This window comes from Leguminivora glycinivorella, chromosome 3 (genome assembly GCF_023078275.1).
Source record: "Leguminivora glycinivorella isolate SPB_JAAS2020 chromosome 3, LegGlyc_1.1, whole genome shotgun sequence".
Classification (NCBI taxonomy): Eukaryota; Metazoa; Arthropoda; class Insecta; order Lepidoptera; family Tortricidae; genus Leguminivora; species Leguminivora glycinivorella.
The window spans coordinates 1,588,127-1,609,828 of record NC_062973.1 but is presented as its reverse complement, the minus strand read 5'-3'; the positions used below and the strand labels follow the sequence as shown (position 1 = coordinate 1,609,828).

The 21,702-nt window shown below is 39.2% G+C and overlaps 2 protein-coding genes across 2 annotated transcripts; one reads left to right on the top strand and one right to left on the bottom strand.

Annotated features, from left to right (window-relative positions):
- Window positions 1-7,684: 7,684 nt before the first annotated feature.
- LOC125242707 (protoporphyrinogen oxidase) lies at window positions 7,685-10,253 on the top strand. The gene is given in 2 exon segments (XM_048151605.1): window positions 7,685-9,121; window positions 9,124-10,253. Coding segments are annotated over 2 exon segments (1,413 nt in total). The 5' UTR covers window positions 7,685-7,836; the 3' UTR covers window positions 9,252-10,253.
- Window positions 10,254-10,313: 60 nt separating this feature from the next.
- LOC125242774 (dynactin subunit 4) lies at window positions 10,314-19,591 on the bottom strand. The gene is given in 9 exon segments (XM_048151709.1): window positions 10,314-11,680; window positions 12,250-12,383; window positions 13,269-13,322; window positions 13,324-13,480; window positions 13,741-13,924; window positions 14,738-14,900; window positions 16,301-16,455; window positions 18,062-18,338; window positions 19,385-19,591. Coding segments are annotated over 9 exon segments (1,470 nt in total). The 5' UTR covers window positions 19,514-19,591; the 3' UTR covers window positions 10,314-11,463.
- Window positions 19,592-21,702: the final 2,111 nt, after the last annotated feature.

Genomic DNA, 21,702 nt, shown 5'->3' with positions numbered 1-21,702 from the left:
TAAGTATGAGCAAGATGGTGTAAATTGTTTGTGGTGGGACTAGTGAGGTGTAATTTTCATATTTGTCATGTCACTGGTATCCTATGCGCATCTTAGGTAAGTCGAGGTGCTATGTGAACAAATCCATACTAATTGCTAATATTATAAATGGGAAAGTGTGTGTGTCTGTTTGTTTGTCCGTCTTTCACGGCAAACCGAACGACGAATTGATGTGATTTCTTGTGGAGATAGTTGAAGGGATGGAAAGTGACAAAGGCTACTTTTTGTCTCTTTCTAACGCGATCGAAGCCGCGGGCGAAAGCTAATATTAAATAAATACGTAATTTTAAACTGAAACAAACATAAACATAAGTATTTCTTAAAACCATTAAACCACGTTGTGACAAACAAGCGTCTACAGTTTGCCCGATAGTAATTGTAACTAAGTACCTATACAAGTCGCGTCGAAATATGTTATACCTCTGCCACACACTCGACGAGAGGCGTGGGAAGTATGTAGTGAGGGAAGTAGGCAGAGGCATAGTTTTGCCGCGGGGTCTCTATTGGTTCCCATAATTTTTTTAGTCCGATTTTTACAATCCATAACGTTGTTAGTCATAATTTTTAATAGTCATATTATCATTAGTCATAAAGTTGAATGTCAGAAATTGGAGGTCAGATTTTTGCAAGTCATCATTATTCTTAGTCATAAACATTGTTTGGCATAATAATCAAATTGCATTTTGTATTATGGACATAATGTTGAAAGCAATAAACATGTTTGTCATAATTGTCGTAAAGTATATTTTCTCAAACATGCAATGTAATATTGTCTTTACGTTCCTTAAAATGGGCTGGGAAGTATCGCTTTTTGGGCGCAACAACTCGAGAGGACTGTAAAGGGATTTCATGTTATTTTTTAGGCCTAGGCCTGCAAAGTAACTTTTTTTTATAAAATATTCTCCTTTAGAGCATTTTTTTTTATTTCATTGTATGTTTGAGAAAAGCACTATACATGCCTCGGCGTGAAAACGGATTCCCGGCCTCGTATCCCTATCCGGCCTCGCTCGCACGCTCGCTCGGCCGTATATACTCACTTGGCCGGAAATCCTCATTTTCCCGGCCTCTGATGTAATGTACTATTTCGCAAGTAATAATGATTACTGTCCACATTAACTTTAATCATAACATTCAATGGGATCTATATTATTTTTCATTAAGTTTAAAGTCATAATGTTTGTTCGTGTTCACTATCGTTAGTCATAATTTAGTTTTTCACAGAAGATACTTTTTTCGTCTTTTACATGTTATGTGTTTAATTTTTTCATGTCGCTTTTAAGAATATTAGGCCCCGCCAGCGATTCGACGGAGCCCCGCTATACGGGGCTCCTATTTCTGCTCTGAATGACACAAGGTAACTAACGAACCTACCCGAGAAATGAAAATTTTCTCGTTGGGCTCACTGATTTTCCCGCCATTTCGTCTTTTACATGTTATGTGTTTAATTTTTTCATGTTGCTTTTAAGAATATTAGGCCCGGCCAGCGATTCGACGGAGCCCCGCTATGCGGGGCTCCTATTTCTGCTCTGAATGACACAAGGTAACTAACGAACCTACCCGAGAAATGAAAATTTTCTCGTTGGGCTCACTGATTTTCCCGCCATTTCGTCTTTTACATGTTATGTGTTTTATTTTTTCATGTTGCTTTTAAAAGTATTAGGGCCCGCCAGCGATTCGACGGAGCCTCGCTACGCGGGGCTCCTATTTTTGCTCTGAATGGCACAAGGTAACTAGCGAACCTAGCTGAGAAATGAGGATTAAAATACTCAATGAGCTCACTGATTTTCCCGCCATTTCTTCCTTTGCATGCTGATTTTTGTAGTATTCGGCTTCGTCAACGAGTAGAAGGGGGGCAGGGGTCCTATTTCCGTTCTAATGGACGCGAGGTAAATGCGGACTACCAATAAAGTCATAAGGTATAATGTATCGATTGTCCACATTTTCGTTAGACATAATTTGGTTTTTCTCAAAAACGCGTAACTTTTCAGGATTGCCATAAAACAAACCTAACCTAACCTATCTATAGGTGACCCTAATGAAACCGTTTCAGAATTATGACTAATGATAATCTGGCTAACAAAGGGATCCATTTTAAATGTTATATTCATCAACTTTCTTGATTCTAAGATTATAGTATTCTATAATATGGGTTATTGTTAACGTTAGAACTATTAAACGTTATTCGTAACAAAGATTATGACTTATGAGGTTTATGCCTTAAAACTGTATGCAGAACAATCAGTAGGGCTTCAAAAAATATGCCTAGTAATATTTCTGGATAATTATTGTTATGCCTTTCAATTTTATACTCACCAACTTTATGACTTTTAAGGTTATGGCATCCAATATTATGGGTTGTTAATGTTAGTACCATTAAGCATTATTCGTAACAAAAATTATGACTAGTGATGTTTATGACCACAAAATATATGAATAACAACTTATGACTAACGAAATTCTGACCAAAAAGTTTATGGGAAAGAAAGGGGTCCCGTTGCCGCGCTACTCATCATGCCGCCCGTGACCCGTCATGCTCCTCGTCTCCCACCGCTCTCCCTATTTTGGCGCGAGTCGTCGGGCCGGCAACAACCTAGTGCGATAATCGCGCGAGTAGGGCAGTGTGTGGCCGGCCAGGGCAACAGCGCGGCAGCGCGAGGAGCATAGTGTGGCAGAGGTATTACGAGCTGAAATAGATCTAATCAATAATCTAAAGCTGCTAAAGCAACAATCATATTGGCCTTTAGCTAGGGATGTGAGATTATATAAGGTTGTGTTTACTGTATACTCTTTGGTAGGTATAGGTACAGTACAGTCAGCCAATAAGAATCCTATGCCACGGTAGAACCTTTTCACAGTAAACATCAAAGCTACTTTTATGGCAAATAAAGCACGGTGTCAATAAGACAGGGTTCTAGTGTGGCCTGGGATTCGAATTGGTTGCTTGTATATCGGGTCGCCCGCGGTGCCGTCTCATCCGGTAAACGACGACGGCAGAACGCGGTTCCTATAAGAACCTTTATTGAGATTGTGCCTATATAAATCATCATCCTCCTTGCGTTATCCCGGCATTTGCCACGGCTCGTGGGAGCCTGGGGTCCGCTTTGACAACTAATCCCAAGATTTGGCGTAGGCACTAGTTTTTACGAAAGCGACTGCACATGCCATCTGACCTTCCAACCCGAAGGGTAAACTAAACCTTATCGGAATTAGTCCGGTTTCCTCACGATGTTTTCCTTCACCGAAAAGCGACTGGCAAATATCAAATGTCAAATATAAATATAGGTGTATTATTATATTTGAAGTCTGGGCTAACGTGATTTGGGGGACTATCACGAGCACTCTTACGAGTGAGATGAGGCCCTGGGGGCCGATTTTTGAATCTCGGCCATTCGATTTCGTGAAATACATACATACATACAATCACGCCTGTATCCCATAAAGGGGTAGGCAGAACACATGAAACTACTAAAGCTTCAGTGCCACTCTTGGCGAATAAGGGGTTGAAAGAAAACGAAACTGTGACACTGCAGTGACAGGTTGCCAGCCTCTCGCCTACGCCACAATTTAACCCATTCGATTCGATGATTTCGTGAAATACGTTCAATTATATCTCCACTACTAGCGATTTATATTCTACTAACAGAATCGAAAACGAGTGGTCACCACTAGTTTTAAAATTACTAGCCATGAACCTAATATTATTACTCTATGTCTTTTTCCACAGACTTTCTAACGACGAATTCGTGCGTTCTAAATTCAAAAATCGATCCCCAGGGGATCGACGATTTTCAGGGCGATTTTTGAATATCGCACACGGGATTTTCTCACTAAAATACCGGTTGAAAACGGTGACTTGCTTAATTATTTTCAGTGACAATTTTCTGAATTCGAACGCGTGAGACTCAAAAATCGGCCCGCTGCAGTGGGACGTGTCTTTCCAACCGTCTTGTCGAGCACACACCTGAGCCAGAATCATATTTCGCGTATGTCGCAACGCTTTGTCGTTACGGTCATAAACTAACATACGATCGGCGACGTTGAAAAATAGCACGTGAGCGCGTGAGCAGTTTTGGTAAGACCTCTAAAGTTTCGTGACTTTTCGTGCTTTTGCGTCTAGCGCTTGCGTTTCGTCAGTCGCATCTTTTGTGAAATCCTGATGCTTTTAAGAAGATCCATTTGATACGAGTTCTATTATTATCGGGTAGATAACACATATCTTGGTATAGGTACTACAATAAATGAACATTTTGCCTTTCTAGGTTTACCTAAGTTTTTAGAATAGAGGTAGAATAGAATAGAATGTTTTTTATTTAACATCAGTTTGGACAAATATACATACATACATACAATCACGCCTGGGTGCGTAGCCGAATGGCTCAAACGCTCACGATACGCTCACGAAACGAAACGCTAGTAGATATCTATCTCTATCACTCGTGCGTATTGGCGCGACAGAGCCAGACTAGCTTTCGCGACGTTTCGTTTTCGTTTCGCGTCGGAGAAATGCCATTCGGCTACGGAGCCTGTATCCCATAAAGGGGTAGGCAGAACACATGAAACTAGTAAAGCTTCAGTGCCACTCTTGGCAAATAAGGGGTTGAAAGAAAACGAAACTGTGACATTGGACAAATATAACAGAGATAATACAACACAATCTAGATGTTAAATTGGGAGCCCACTCAGCATATTGCCATATTTTCGTTGTGTTAAAAGCACACCCATACTAATTTTATAAATGGGAAATGTGTGTGTCTTTTTGTTTGTCCGTCCTTCACGGCAAAACGGAGCGACGAATTGGCGTGATTTTTTAAGTGGAGATAGTTGAAGGGGTGGAGGGTGACATAGGCTTTTTCTGTCTCTTTCTAACCCCCCACCACCCTAAAATGGGAGGTGGTAATTTGTATGGAGCATTTCGTAATTTTCAAATGTAACGCGAGCGAAGCTGCGGGCGAAAGCTAGTAAAAAATAAAGCATGAGCTGGACGCGACTAAGGAACCATTGCGGATGGACCTTCGTTTTGAACTTCCTCTTTTCCGCACTTGTATCGTAATGTACTACTTTAGGGTCATGCCGATGCTTATACCGATTTCATTACACGTCAAAGCACAAAGCTGTAATAGTTATTTGTTATACAAGGGGGCAAAGTTGTATTTTAACGCCGAGTGTGGAATTGAAAAACGAGCAAGTGAAAAGATTCTATAGTTGAAAGGTTCTAGAATAGAATCCTGAACTTGCGAGTTTTTTAACACACGAGAAGTAAAATACATTTGCACCCGAGTGTAACACAAAACTTTTCCCCTCACTGTAGTGAGGAAACTACAACGCAAAATATGCGTTTATCACTGCTGCCAGTAGTTCCACAGGTGGTAAATCATCTTTATTACTAGATTCATCTACTTTTATCAATTTTAAAGCGGTTAATTTGACTTTTTCAAGGTCAAATTACTTTACTCACTAGTGGATAAAATGCGCTTTTACCCGCTGGTATTAAAGTACAAAAAGGTTTTTCCCCTCACTAGCTCGGAAACACGTGTTTTGTCCCTTAATACCAGCGGGTAAAAACGCATTTTATCCACTAGTGGATAAAGTAATTTGACCTTAAAGTGAGGCAAATTTTCTGCTTTAAAATTGATAAAAGTGGGTTAATCTAGTGATGAAGATGTTTTACCACCTGTGGCACTACTGGAAGCAGTGATAAACGCGTTTTTTGCGTTGTACTTTCCTCTACTATAGTGAGGAGAAAAGTTTTGTGTTACAAGCAAATGTATTTTACTTCTCGTGTGTTGAAAAACTCGCAAGTTCAGGATTCTATTCTCGAACCTTCAACTATAGGATCCTTTCGCTTGCTCGTTTTTCAATTCCACACTCAGCGTTAAAATACAACTTTGCACTCTTGTATAAAAAATAACTATTTTTTATAAATCTTACAATCTAACAGTACCAGTAGCATTCCATATCCTAAATTAGTACGAAAACCTATCAACATTGTACAGTAATTAATTCGGTGACATAATGGTGCGCTTGCGCAACACGTTAGCGCACTAGAAAGCCCTACCTTGCGCGTGCGCGGCGCGGGCGAATTAGGAGGGAACTGTGTACTAATGGGGGGTTCGGACGGGCGCTGCATTTTGATTTGGTTTTCCGGATGTGGGGGTATAATACGTAGTAGAGTAAGTATAAAAAGCGCTGGTGGCCTAGCGGTAAGAGCGTGCCACTTTCGATCCGGAGGTCGCGGGTTCGAACCCCGGCTCATACCAATGAGTTTTTCGGAACATGTGCGAAATGTCATTTGATATTTGCCAGTCGCTTTTCGGTGGAGGAAAACATCGTGAGGATACCGGACTAATTCCAATAAGGCCTGTTACCCTTCGGGTTGGAAGGTCAGATGGGAGTCGCTTTCGTAAAACTAGTGCCTACGCCAAATCTTGGGATTTGTTGTCAAAGCGGAGCGCAAGGAGGAGGATGATGAACTATATATATAGACGGTCAAACAAATCTTGGCGGTAAAAAAGGCGCGAAATTCAAATTTTCTGTGGGAATTAATCCTTCGCCCCTACATTTTCAATATTTTAAGTGGTATTAGTGGTAGCTAGTCGATGATTCCGCCAACGTCAAAGTTTTTTTTATGCGATAGGAGGCAAACGAGCACACAGGTCGCCTGATGGTAAGCGATCACTGCCGGCCATGGACACCTGAAACAAAGTGTGGAGGTGCGTTGCCGGAATTTAAGATTAAAAAAAAAAAAATTAAAAAAAAATTAAAAATTCTTTATTCATTTTAAGAGTTACTTACATAACTTTAGTTGTGGATACCCCTTTTTAAGTAAACAAATACCTGTGGTAAGGGGTACCGCTCTTCCTTAAAACTAGTAGGTAAGTAATCTAAACAAGAATGATTTATTTGAATCATTGAAATTTAAACAATTTGAAAACTTAACTGAAGTAACTTCTCTTACGCTCTTTTCTTGAAGTTTTTGGAAGGCACGCGTTTTAAGAAGACATTTTGCCGGTAAGCCTGTCATTTTTCATATTTGCCTCTTTATGGAAACAATTTTAGTCGGGGGATTTGAGTTTGACCTATAGTAAAACTTCATCATCTTCTGAATAATCAGATGGATAAAAACAACATTATCCTTTATTTACACAGAGCACTAATCGTATGCACAGTTTTAGCATAATATATTAGTATGTGTGCCTTCAATCATGTTGCATCGGCGAAATTAGGCGTCGGCACAATACTAATAGGGCTTTCTAAATGCGCGTTGCGTGCGAATGAGCTTGAACAATGGTTCGAACCGCAGGATCTAATGAGGCCTTTATATTTTTATGCACGATGACGCCTACGTATTGTTGTTAAAATAATAATGAAAGGATCATTTTCGTATTCTTAATTGAAACGCATTACACTCTATTGTAGATAAATTGCCAAACACGTCTTTACTATGACTCGGATGTAAAATTGCAATAGTTTTTGAGTCATTTTCATTTAATATTCAAATGGAGACTTTGAAAGTATCGATACCTGAACAATATATCGGTTTGGTGGGCTTTATATCGGTACGAAAGGGTTAAAATATTCAATCGGGCAACCCTAAAAAACATTTGCCTGTCAGTTTTCAGCTGTCAAACGCCAAAGTCAAATTGACAGTTCACAAACAAATTATCTGATATTTACGATTGCAAAATAATTACGATAAAAAAATACTAAATAAATTTAAAACATATTTACCGTTTTAATGGATTCAAGAAATACCACGGTTTCGACTTATTAATTTAGTATAAGAATCTTATAACAAACATGGCAGCAATTCTCGGGGGCGGCCTCGGCGGTCTCTCCACGGGTTATTACCTTCTTAAAAACAATTTACTCACTTCCAATGCCCTGAAGCTGTACCTGCTAGAAGCCAGTAATAGCTGCGGTGGCTGGATCAAGTCGATTAAGACAAAAGACTACGTGTTCGAGCAGGGACCGCGAACTATTCGCCCGAAAGGTACAACCGGTTTGAACACTTTAAACATGATACAAGACCTAGGTCTGAGCGAGCACATCTCTCCCATCACCCCCGAACACCCCGCTGCTAAGAATAGAATGATATATGTAAACCACAGCCTGCATTTGCTCCCGTCAAGTCTAAAAGGTGTTTTCCAAACTAAGCAACCGTTCTCGAAACCTTTAATTTACGCTGCGTTTACTGATTTAAAACAAAAACCTAAGAAAGAAATGAAAGACGACTCTATTTACAATTTTGTTGAAAGAAGATTTGGTAAAGAGATAGCAGACTATGCTATTTCTCCAATGATCTGTGGCATATGTGCCGGGGACGCGAAAGAGATATCTGTAAAATTCTTAATGAAAACGCTTTTTGAATGGGAACAGAGTTATGGCGGTGTGATAAAAGGGTTCATGAAATCCATGTTTAAACCTAGCAGTGAAGATACTCTAGAATTGAGTGAGCTAGCAAAGAGGGCTCTGGAAGAGAAATGGAATGTTTACACAATAAAGGGTGGCCTGGAGACCTTTCCATCAGCACTCCACGACCATCTGAAGACAAACAATGTGGATATCCAAATGAATAGCAAAATTGAGGAACTAGAGTTTGTTGATTCCAGTACTGTAGTACTTAGGAATGCTTCTGGTGATGAGCTCAGCGCTAATCATGTTTATTCATCAGTTCCTTCACACTCTTTAGCTAAGTTAGTTGGAAAACAACATCCACAGCTAGCTGAAAGTCTAAATGAGATACCATTTGTCACAGTTGGTATAGTCAACTTGTTTTTTGCCACTCAGCAGCCTATAACACCGGCATTTGGGTTCCTTGTGCCTCCCATTGAGAACTCTCCTATACTAGGAGTAGTTTTTGATTCATGTTGCATCCCAGACCAGAATGGCACAGTCCTCACTGTGATGCTGGGTGGCAGATGGTTTAAAGAGAAATTCGGAGACAATGTGACAGAAGAGGAGCTTCTTCAAATAGCCATGAAAGAGATACAAAGCATTCTTAATATAACGGAAGAACCAACAGACTCACATGTAAATATTCTAGAGAAATGCATTCCGCAGTATGTGATCGGGCACTATGAGAGGTGGACGGTATCCGGAAGTACATAAAAGACTATAACCTCCCTATTTCTGTTGTCGGGAGCAGTTATGACGGAGTGGGCATTAATGATGTAATCTTTTCCGCCAAGAAGCAGGTTGAAGGATGTGTTTGAGAATATAAATAATTTATTATATTGGGACTGGGGGTAAATTAATGTGTAGGTAAATGGTGAAAATGTCTTCCACAACATGTCAAATGTCTTTCCATTCAGATTATTTGTGTTCTTAGTTTTTTTTTACTGCAAAAAGTTACAGGTGGCGATGAATGAGTGTACCCTTTTTAAAATAAAGACTGTTTATCTATAATGCCAGATATTTATTTATTTTATCTGTACAAACAAAATATGTAATCTGTTTTATCCTGAAACTATGATTTGTTATACCTAGATATAAAGATAATAGCAATTATTTTAGTAAGGGTATATTTGGTTAATCTTAAATGTACAAAGTACCTCTGATGCATTTATATTATGTCAATGTTTTAATAAAGTTTCCATATTTTGGAAGAGAAAACTCGTTATTTCATTTGCAAAACATTTTATTTGGTTACAGTTAACTGGTACAATGTTTGCTGTATCACCTGGTGCATATAAAACTGTATAAAGTTATACATAATATTATCGTCACTACTTTGAAAAAATCTCGTATCTCATGCTTCTCCTCAAAGTTAAAACGCAGTAAGTCTATATGCATTCCATACATACTACAATTTTCTTTTCATTGACAGACGAAAATATGTTTTTTTTAAAGTAGTGACGATATATAGCATATATAATATATATGCTGACTTATTAAAGATAGAGTATGCATCAAATATACAGTGATGTCAAAGTAGCCAATATCTCAGAATACAATGATAATGTGTTACGATGCATTTGGCTACTTCAGCAGTAATTATTTGATGCTTACTGTACTTCTATACAAGATGACTATAAGACTCTGCCATGTAATAAAAATAAACTGCATATTGCACTTAAGTACTTCCTAAAACTAGCATTTTAAAAAGATGAGAACTGCCCTTTAAGCTAAATGTAGGTGAATGTGTTATCACTAACTTTACATTGATGATAATATAATTATTATTTGCACAGATATAGGGAAGGAAGAAGATCGGACATGGCGGGCGATTTGTATTGAATACACACACACACACACACACACACACACACTTATAGATGGACGCTCCTATTGGGCTATTATGCAACATAGTGCCATCACGCACGCAAACAACGACAACTGTATGCTCAATGCGCTAACAACTGCGACACGTCCGATGGCGGCGTGTCCGCTCTCTAGTATTATGGGCTCTGAGGTTATTTGACTGTCCGTTCTCTATTCGCATACATTTTATATAAAGTTACAAGGAATTGTAAACTTTTCACATAATTTCAGATGTTTCAAACTAATTTCCCGGTAAAAGGTATATAACATTAAAATTCCTTAATTTTGAGAAACTTATAACCTTCAAAATGTATTGAAAGTTATGGTAACACATTGCACCTCCTAAACTTAAAAATACATTTTATAAAGCTATAAAAATAAATACTAAACTAACTTCTCTCATACACTTAGCTTTCGAATGAGAATGGAATTTCGTGAGTAATTTCATTTAGTTAACAAGCATATACATTTTTAGGCACACGATTTGTTTATAGTTGAGCTTTGACTACAAAGTTACAAACTATCTTAGTAAATTTTACGATAAAAACAATTGTTAAGTTTTACAACTACTTAGGTTAAGATTATTTTCATGTAACTCCATCGAGTATTGACACATGAAAGATTTTTGCAAGCCAGCTGCACCCACAGTTCCCAAGTCTAAATACAGTATAGCGTGTGGTCTATTTTCTGCGGAGTTCCCGGTTGAGGAACGGTGTTGCGGTGGAAGTAGTCTACGGCGAGCGCGGTCCGCGTCGCGAAGCCTTCTGTGGTGGACACGTGAGTAATTAGCTCGAATCGGGCGAAAATGATCGAAGAAAATACTATTTTTGATGCTATTAATATGTAGAATAGAGATATTTTTTGCGGTAACCTCTAAATTCACCAATTTTCAAAAACTTTTTAAAGCAAACGTTAGATGGCGCCGCACTACTGTTATCTATAGGCACAGTATAATACTATCGTACAGTACCCATTAAAAACGCGAATAGTCGACCTGACATATTTCACTCATACAAGCATGGTACGCGTTCACCTACACGAGCTTAGACTGTGTGGTAGAAATGCGCCTCTTTCACATATTTGATCGCCAGTGTCCGAGGTGTGCTATAGGTTTGTCAGACTCAACCAGAGATGGCGCTGTCGACCAACTTGAGATATCTCGTTTTACAAGCCAGCTGCCCCCACCGTGCCTAGATCTAGATAAAGAGTGGTGTATAAGGTGTGGTCCCTGTTCTGCGGAGCGCCGGGCTGCGGCACGGTGTTGCGGTAGGAGTACTCCAGCGCGAGCGCCGTCTGCGCCGCGCAGCCCTCCGCGGCGGTCGCGTCGGTGGCCAGCTCGAGGCGGAGGGCGAGCTTGTTGGACTTGCGCCAGAGGATTATGCTGGAAAAAGATAAAACAAATTAGAGATGGGCCGAATACGAATATTCGGCCGAACATTGGGTTCACCTCTTACCGAACCGAACATTCAGCCGAATCGGTTACGCCGTATTTAGAAAGCAGATGTTAAGATTAAAACTATCAAATGATTTATAATGTTTATATAGAGGTATGTTACTAGGACTACATATGTTCTTACGATTTAGTGGATTTAACTAAATCTTAGTTAAAACAACTCCGAACTCTTCTCAACTCTTAAACTACGGTTTTTTCAACTTTGTATTTATATTTTGACGCATAGTTATCTAATTATCTCTTTTTAGTAGTTCCTTAGAAAGCTACTAAAGTAGGAGCTTATTATCGAATGGAATACGTAAGATAATCATTAGTTATGTACTTTGTTTATTCGGTAAATATTCGGCAATGCAACCGAATTATTCGGCCGAATACGAACATTGAAAAACTTGCCGAATACCGAATATTTAACTAATATTTGGCAAATCTCTAAAATAAATATTACAGGACATTCTACAGAGATTGACTGAGGCCCACTGGGATAGAAATAAACTCACTGGCTAGGTTCGTGACGAGCGTCATCATCATACTCGGCGGCGTCATCTCTGGGCGCAAGCGCGAGCGTCACAGCGGGCGGGGTGATGTGAGTCAGGACTGCAGGTGGTTCCTTGGGGTTCCAGCTCGGTTCTTGCTGTAAAAGAAAGAGAGATTTGAAGTTTTCTCACACGAAAATCATAGTGTCTGTTCGAAAAGTCAAGTTAGAGTCGTGGAATGTATTAGACCCCAATATATTTCACGACTCTTGACTTTCAGGACAGACTGTAGTAAAACTTTTTTTATGTTTTTTAAACTCACCTAAAGCAAAACTTGACAAGCCTTTTTGACTTCAATTAAAAACTGATCAAAAAAAAATATTCTCAATCGATTTAGAACGAAAGTTTAAATCTCCTTACAAGTAAGACAGTTGAGTGAGTCATCAGTATCGGGAATATACGAGATATCCATACTAATATTATAAATGGGAAAGTGCGTGTGTCTGTTTGTTTGTCCGTCTTTCACGGCAAAACGGAGCGACGAATTGACGTGATTCTTTAGGTGGAGGTTTTTTTTTTGATAAATGGGCTTACTCTTGACCACAGACTAGCCAAAGGCAAAGACGTGGCCTACGATGGAATGAACTCGCCCAGAAGATGCCTGTTCACTCTTGATTTGAAGGCTGCCGGGTTATATGAGCTCGGAAATATAGCCGCCGGCAAGGAATTCCACTCCTTGGCAGTGCGCTTAAGAAAAGAAGAAGCAAAGCGCTTCGTGCGGATTCGTGGAATATCCACCAAGTAAGAAGGAGTTGAAGGAGGAGGAGGAGTTGAAGGGATGGAGAGTGACATAGGCTACTTTTTGTCTCTTTCTAACGCGAGCAAAGCCGCGGGCAAAAGCTAGTAATTTCTAAATCGTCTGGCTCTTATCCAAGCTCTAGAGTCCAGACCAGTGAACTTCTCCTCTTCCGCAGAGACCTCTGCAGGCTGCAGCAATCTTAGGGTCACTTCAAAGTCATATCCAACTTTGTAATCATTCTTACCTTCTCAATCTTCAGACTCTTATCCAAACTCTTCTCCAGACTGGTATCTTTATCCACTTTCTTTCTCCTCTTCAGCAGGAATCTCCGAAGGTTGCAGGATCCTCAAGGTCATCTCGTGAGGAGTGGGGTTCGCGAGCTTCAGCAGTAAGGTGGACTTGCCGCCCGGACGGACGATCTCGCAGGAAATTATCTTCACTTCGGGCACGTGGTAGCTAGAGGAAAAATAGAGAGTTAGAAATTTGGTTTCTGAAATAGTGCAATAGGGTGTACCCAACTAAAATTTTGAGGTCGTATAAAGGTACATACGACCAAATTGTGTGGTCGTATAAAGGTCGAGTAAACGTTTATGCGACCCAAAATAGGCGTATTTAATATGATATAGACGGGAGACTTGAGTCGGCTGCCATTCGGGCGCGGCCAGGCGTTATATTCTGCTTCCATGATAGACAGAGCGACTAAAATCAGTACTTACTAAGCCAATAGTTCTATCTTGAACTTGATAGATCCAGGGTTATACTCCGGCTTGGTAAGGTTGTGGTCGCAAGCCCGGCACCGCTGAGACCGCTTGACACTGAGTAGTTTGGCGATGGGGTGCAGACGGGACACTTGGGTCGGCTGCCATTCCGGCGCGGCCAGGCGTTGTGGCATGCTGGTTACTGGGGAGAATAGTAGACATAATAATATTAGACAAAAGAAACACAGTGTAAAATAGGCGAAAGGCATTGTTTACCAGTCAACCTTTGGGCAAAGCAATAATTACAAAAGTTCACAAAAGTTCACAAATTTGCACATGAAGTATTACCCCCTTATTCATAAATGTTCACTAAAGTTGTCAAGCCGATAAAGTTCGTTTGTCCCTTTCCGACGTATTGGTGTGATAGAAAGGGACAAACGAACTTTATCGGCCTGATAACTTTAGTGAACGTTTATGAATAAGGGGGTTTTTTTTATAGTCTCATAAATAGTAAAACTTACTCCACAGAGAACCTCCTATAGAGTACCAATATTGTGAATTTTGTGCGCCCTACAAATCACCAGTGCTTGGGGCGCGAGGAGCGGGAGGGGAATGTGTTTAGCGCGCTGCGATTGGTCGTTTCAAGGACGGCAGGCAGTCGCGCCAGATGAAAAGGGAGTCGCGTAAGTAGCCAGTGTAAGTTGACCTATGCCGGCTCTGAATAAATTATAAATATGACTTATTTGTGGAATGTAATGCCGTCTGTTTTTAAATTTGAGCTTCTTGTTACCTTTCCACACCATTTCACACTACAGGTGGACATCTTTAAGGCATCAAAATACCCTTTTTCAATTTTTTTATTGCGAAAAACACGCGCTGCTTTCGGGTCGGTTACTTGGTCGCTACTGATCGGGCACGGCGAGCGCCCGCGCTTATATCATGGCAAATACTAGTAAGGCTGGTGACCGCGAGTCGTCTTGTAATGGATGTCTATAGGGGTTGGTCTGTGACTTACTCTGATTCAAGTTGACATCTTTAGTGAAGGCGTCTTCAGGTAATTCATCGACTTCTTCACTGGCGACAGCAGGAGTGAACCCGGCTAGGGCGAGACTGGAACCCTCAGCCGGCGGCAGGCCTGCGATGCTGCGGGCCATCGCCCCTGTTAGGCCTGTTTTGTCCTGAAAGCAATATATTTATATTTTGTTTAGAAATCAACTTTTCGTTGGGTTCAAAGGAAGACTTCCATAGTTTTGTTGCTTAATACTTTTTTTACCCATTTAAATTACTGTGCGCCAGAATGTCAGCATATTCAGAAAGCTTACAAAAGCCACTTCAACCAACACTCTTTTTTTTATAAGTTAAAAATCCACACCTAGACTTTGGCAGAATCTACCTCAGCGAGACTTAAAAACCATGAAGAAGAAAAAACACTCGCCCGAGAAATAGGCTAGGGTGGGTAGCCTATTTCTCGGGCGAGTGTTTTTTTTTTATGAATAAAGTTAGAAAAGGATGGGTAATCTCATGTTGCGGAAGAGATAATTTCGTGAAAATCCTATGCTAGACCAACAGCAAACTTTATGCAAAGATATTCAAATTTAGTACAGTTGTTTATTTTTGTTTTAATTGTTTAATTTTGGTGTGTATTGTAGCAAACAAATAAATGATTATCTTATCTTATCTTATAACCATACATCGGGGTTTTGGGAGCGGGAATGATTTACACGCCCAAGAATGGTGAAAACGAAGACAGATATTATTTTAAAATTTCTACATATATTTTGTGCCAGTTACATAGTTTAATTTATATTTCAGTAATTTAGGTTACTATAAAAAGAGCTATAAATAAACGAATTCATTCCCGCACCCAAAACCACCGATGTTGATGCTTATATCTTATACCTTTAAACGAGCAATTCTTATATATTTATTATTTATTTATATACCGACGATCTCGGAAACAGCTTTAACGATTTCGCTGAAATTTGTTATGTGGGGGTTTTTGGGGGTGAAAAATCGATCTAGCTTAGCCTTAGATCCCTTTCGCTTTAGATTTCTTTCGCGTTAGTAAACGCAAAATATGGTCGTTAATTTCGCCGACCGCGCATCGGCTGGGCGTAGCTCAGTCGTAAGAGGTCGGACTATTGTTCGCAAGCACATCGCAGGTGTCAGGGTTTCGACTCCCGGCCAGAAATAAAGTTTTTGTTTTGTTTTTGTATTTTTTATCTAAAGATGTGATATAATTAAATAGTACCCCAGATATTTATAACTAAAGAGTGTAGATCCATAATCAAGAAAATAGCATATCAAGAAAAATCAAAACCCGAAGGGGGCCGATTTTTGAGTCTCACGGCGTTCGAATTCAGAAAATTGTCACTGAAAATAATAGGCAATTCACCGTTTTCAACCGGTATTTTAGTGACAGTGAGACTCAAAAATCGGCCCCCAGGCAGGCAATTATGGTCGCGCGATAAATGATAAAACATTTGGCCGTCCCTATCGCACTTACTAATAGTACGACAGGGACGGCCTGATATTTTATCGTCTATCGCGCGACCATGCTACCCGTGCAGGTCCTTACAGTGAGCGTGATGTATTTCCCTCTGACAGCGAACTTCTTCCTCTCTCGCTCTATCTTCTCCTGTTTCTCCTGCTGTAATACAGCCTTGTAATAGTCCAGGAGTTGGTTCACGCGCGTGGCGTGAGGGCTGGTGCGCTCCGGCCAGCCGCCCGATGCTGGAATATACACAAATATTAATATACCAGCTTGATTAGTACCATAGCACTGGTCCTACCAACAGTGAGTAATCGGCTTTAAAAACGAACAAAAGATAGTTGCTCCTGTGTAAACAAGAGACATGGCAAAAGATAAAGTAAAATGGAAACAGCTGGAGGATAGGATTTCGCTTCAACATTTATTTTGCGAACCGCCAAGGAGTCCCTGGATGCCCTGCCTGAGTCTGTGTTCCCACATGAGTACAATCCAGGTCTCTTTAAAGCAAGAGTAAATAGGTATCTCATAGGTAAGCGCGATCCACCGTAGACCGCATCATCACTTACCATCAGGTGTGATCGTGATCAAACGTCTACCTATTCATACTAAAAAAAAGGAGGCTTTTACCTAGAAGGGGTCTACAGAAGAAAATCAACAATAATAAATTAACTAAAAAAAACAAATAAACGAAAAGAAAATCCTTTATGTAGAATAAATAAATAAATAAATAAATATTATATGACATTCTTACACAGATTGACTGAGGCCCACGGTAAGCTCAAGAAGGCTTGTGTTGTGGGTACTCAGACAGCGATATATGTAATATATAAATACTTATATATATAGAAAACATCCATGACTCAGGAACAAATATCTGTGCTCATCACACAAATAAATGCCCTTACCGGGATTCGAACCCGGGACCGCGGCGTAGCAGGCAGGGTCACTACCGACTGCGCCAGACCGGTCGTCAAAAAAAAAGCTTAAATAAATAAATAGAAACAAAAGACAGAGCAAGCGATTTATTAGTTCATCGCTCGGCGACAAAATATAAACGCTTTTGGTGGTACCAGTGCCTCATACTCTCAACAAGTTACATAGATAGAAGTTGACAGACACGTTATTCGTCATGCTTCTAGTCTGTTTTTAGGCGCGTGTCAGGGAAGTGTAAAGTTTCGTAATTAATCGCGCAAATAGGGCAAATAGAGATGTTATCTCTATAGTCATATAACCTACGACTCTACTACAACTCTACAATTTTGCCAATACCGCTATTTTATAACATTGGTGATATGCTTATAAAGGCAACTGTCTTCACTCAAAATATTGACTCTACCGTGTCTTTATGTTTATGAAATTTCAATGTATGTCAAATGTAATTTACACCAGTTCACTAAATTTAACAGTCTGCGACAACAGGAGAAAATTAATTATAAATCATCCAAAACAGCTTTTGTATCAAAAATTATTTTGTGTATGGCACCCCGAATTTATAATAAATTACCAGTTAATATTTTAAAACTTGAGAGCGTTCATGAATTTAAAAAAGCTTTGTATAACTTTTTAGCTTCTAAGGCCTACTACAGTATTCAGGAATATCTGAATGACACATAATATATTGATAGTAATGATAATGATAGTAATAAGATTGTCTAATAATTAATAAGTAAGTAGACATTAAATTAATGCATGCAACACACATTACACTACAAAATATTTGCATGTCGCTATGACCGAACATGTAGAACTGTTATACCTAGTATTAAGACCTTATTGTAAATACCATGTTTCAGCAAATAAATTTCTGAATCTGATTCTGAATCTTCTAAATGTTATGATAAAACTCACCTACAGGTTGGTCCGGAATGCCCACATCCCTAGCCGTCCACCTACAGTTGAAGCAGGACAGGTAATACACCCGCTTGGCCTGCTTGCCATCCCCAACCTTCCCGTCTCCGCCTGCCCCTGCCGCCGGGTCCTGCCGAGGCTGGGCTAGCGTAGCGCGGGTGGAGAGCGTGTGGAAACAGCTGGGGCAGTCGAAACAGCTGCTGCAACGGTTCTTCTTCAGTCGGGCTTCTGATGATGGCATGTTTTCAAGGCAGTAGGCACAGTAGTGGGAATCAACCTGTGGTGAGTGAGGAAATTTAAAAATAAATAAAAAAATAAAATAAAATAAAATATCTTTATTTCAGACCAAAGTCCATACAGTGAGCAAAATACATTTTTAAAAACTTATTCTAATTCTAATTAAAGTGCCTTGGTAACAGCCACATACACTCAGTTATATGTGTAGGTGGCCACCACCGAGTGCATTCTAGTCCAGTGTATGAGGAGGATTTAAAACGATTTAAAACTAAATGTGATTAATTTGGATAAATTCAAGTAATTAACTGTGATTGCGGAGAACATTATGACTTTCAACAATAAATATCAGTTTAAGTTAGCTTAATAGGCTAGGCTCCTACTAGTCAAATCAGCTTCTTTTTAAGAAATGTCAAAACGATTTCTAATATGACGTTACTATGAAATACTGAGGAGTGACGTCACGGTCAACTCATTTACTTTATATCTTTATCTTTGACTTATTAAATAGAAATTATGTTTAACTACCGTCCATGTTTTTCTTCTAATTATGTGATGCTTTATTTCGTGTATTGCTTAAAATATTTTATTTTAAGTATAGGAAACTAGCCTATTACATAAAAGTTTATTTTAAAATGTAATATTTACTTACAATGAGAATAAAACAAAAACATTAATTTATTCAGTTTGACTTTTTTTTAATCAAGAGTGTTGTGTGTTACTTTTAATAAATTAGATACAATATTTCACTGAAACTTTGCGAAATGTATTGTGTTCATCTTTAATTAATTTTATTTTATTAAGACTTAATGGATATCAACAAGTACCAAAATATATAACAAAATAGAGTATTTACGTAAAAATCTACAATCTACAGACCAGTATCCCATTGTTACAGAATGTGAACACGGCAGAGGCACCATAAAAGCAAAGGTGTGTCCACGGTTTGCCAACAAGTACATGACATACTTTAAAGAACAACTACACTTGATACGCGCTATATTAAAGGCATAATTCATAAAGTATATGAAGTTGAGGAGTTATTGATCTGTTTTCAAAGGCTTATTCTTATTATAAACAATCAGTTACCTCATGACAAATACAGAATCCGCAGCGTATCTTCAAGCAGTGTCGACAGAAGTAGAGACTAGTTATAGGCTTCAGTTGGCCGCAGGAGCACTTGTACTTCACGTAGTCGGGCTGCGTCAAGTAAGCCATAGTTTTCTCTGGATTATATTCACTTTGTGTTATAAAATATTGTTAAACCTACACAAACTAAACGAAAAACCGTAGACCGACCGTTGTATCGAAGTGACAGACATGACACATATGTCAAATTGACAGCTAAATCAATGACATCATTCAGCCTGTTTGAGATAATTTATAACCGCAGTATCGTAAACAAAAAACATGAAAATATTATGCAAATAGTAAGGATATATGTTGTAGCAACCGAAATAATTAAATTAAAATCTTTATGGCCGCTGTACACACATGGCCAACAGTTCCACCAACCCCCTTGGCCGTGTGTGTAGAGGGCTACTTGGCCGTAAGTTGGCAGTTGGCGCTTGCGCTTGCCGGCCAACCGATTCGTGTCGGTTTTTTGTCCACACATCAAAGGATCTTGGCGCCAATGGCCATAAGTTTATCTATGCCAATAATAGTGTAGATTTTAGGAAATAAAATAACCTTGCAAATGTTTAATGTATTTCCTAAAAAAGATAAATGTTCTTATCAGAATATTCAAAAAATTGTTAATATTGCAAATAATTTAATTTTACTACGGGGTTATTATTTTTTAATATTTTTTTTCTGACAACGTCTATGACCAAGAATTTCCTAGATTTTTTCATTACACGTCCATCTTTCATGAAGAGCCAATGCCAAGTGATTGGTTCGCCAATGTGTAAACAGCGGCTCTTATCTTGGCCAAGGGGTTTCACAAAGGGCTGGTGGAACCGTTGGCCATGTGTGTACAGGGGCCATTAAACAAAATTATAGTTTCATACGGCGTTTAACTGATTACTTACTATAGTAAACTATAGTTTGTACTTGGTTTGGATATATAAAATAGGTATAAAACTGTACGATACATTGATTTTCATACACGCGCATCAATGGGCTCAGCTGTGGTGTCGCGCGCCGATAATGAATTCCAATTTCACAGCCATTGCATCTTCTCGCCATTTGCTGCATGGGACAATAGACGATAGGACTCCGTTAGAGTTGGGACTTGGGATACATAACACAACTAATAATACTTTAGTGTCACGAACTTAGATTTTACATTTTACCCTGAAGCAATTAATAGGTATTAAGGTATTAAGACTCAATCGACCAATGTAATTATTTCACGTAGAATCGTGAGCGCTGCGTGGGTTAAGGAGTATAAACTGTGCTGCGTGCTGCTGAATGAAGTTAGTTTGCACGCTCCTATTCGGAAAATAGCTTAAATATATTACATGATATAATATTTCACATGTTTATTACTTAGGTTTAAATTAGAAACAATGTCCTCATACTACATAAATGATGAAATTAGTAATATTTTAGGGAATAATCTTAGGCGTAACATTGGAATCTGTCCCTACGCTTAGGATTCATTATACGCGCTCGCCGTCAAATAAGTCATTTCCACTATTGTCGTGGTGAAACTATTATAAACACTATTTATTTAGGTATCTACTTTGCATTTATGATTCTTGAATGCTGCGGTAAAAAGTAAGTTTTTGCTTACATTGATATTAGAATGATCCTATAAATATTTAAACTCCAAAATTAAAAATTTGAAAAAACCCCCGAAATAATAGTGGACCGATTTTCATGAAACATGGCTAAGAACACTCCCGACTAACTCAGCTTTCAAACAACAAATAACTAAATCTAAATCGGTTCATCCGTTCTGGAGCTACAATGCCACAGACAGACACACACACACACACACACACACAGAGAGAGAGACAGACAGACAAACAGACAGATAAACATAACACCCCGTCGTTTTTGCGTCGGGGGTAAGTCGGGGGTCAAAAACTAAATCTAGATCAGTTCTGGAGCAGACAGACAGACAGACAAACAGACAGACAGGCACGTCAAAACTTATAACACCCGTCGTTTTTGCGTCGGGGGTCAATAATAATAGGGTAAGTATTTCCCTATGCAATAGGAATTATGTGCAGCTGTAGGTACTGTATCGTGCGCCATCCCTATTCCCAACGTCATAAATTGGGTCAATTGACGGAAAATGCGAGGCTACTGTTGCGTCTAAATCTATTACCGCCGCTTATAAAACCCTCCCGCGAACGGCAACCCCTTCCAGTCCAACACCAACCACAAAATGAGTCAAACAAAACCGAAAACCTGCGAAAAGAAAATAAAAACCGCGGAACTGAAAGTTTTAAAAATAC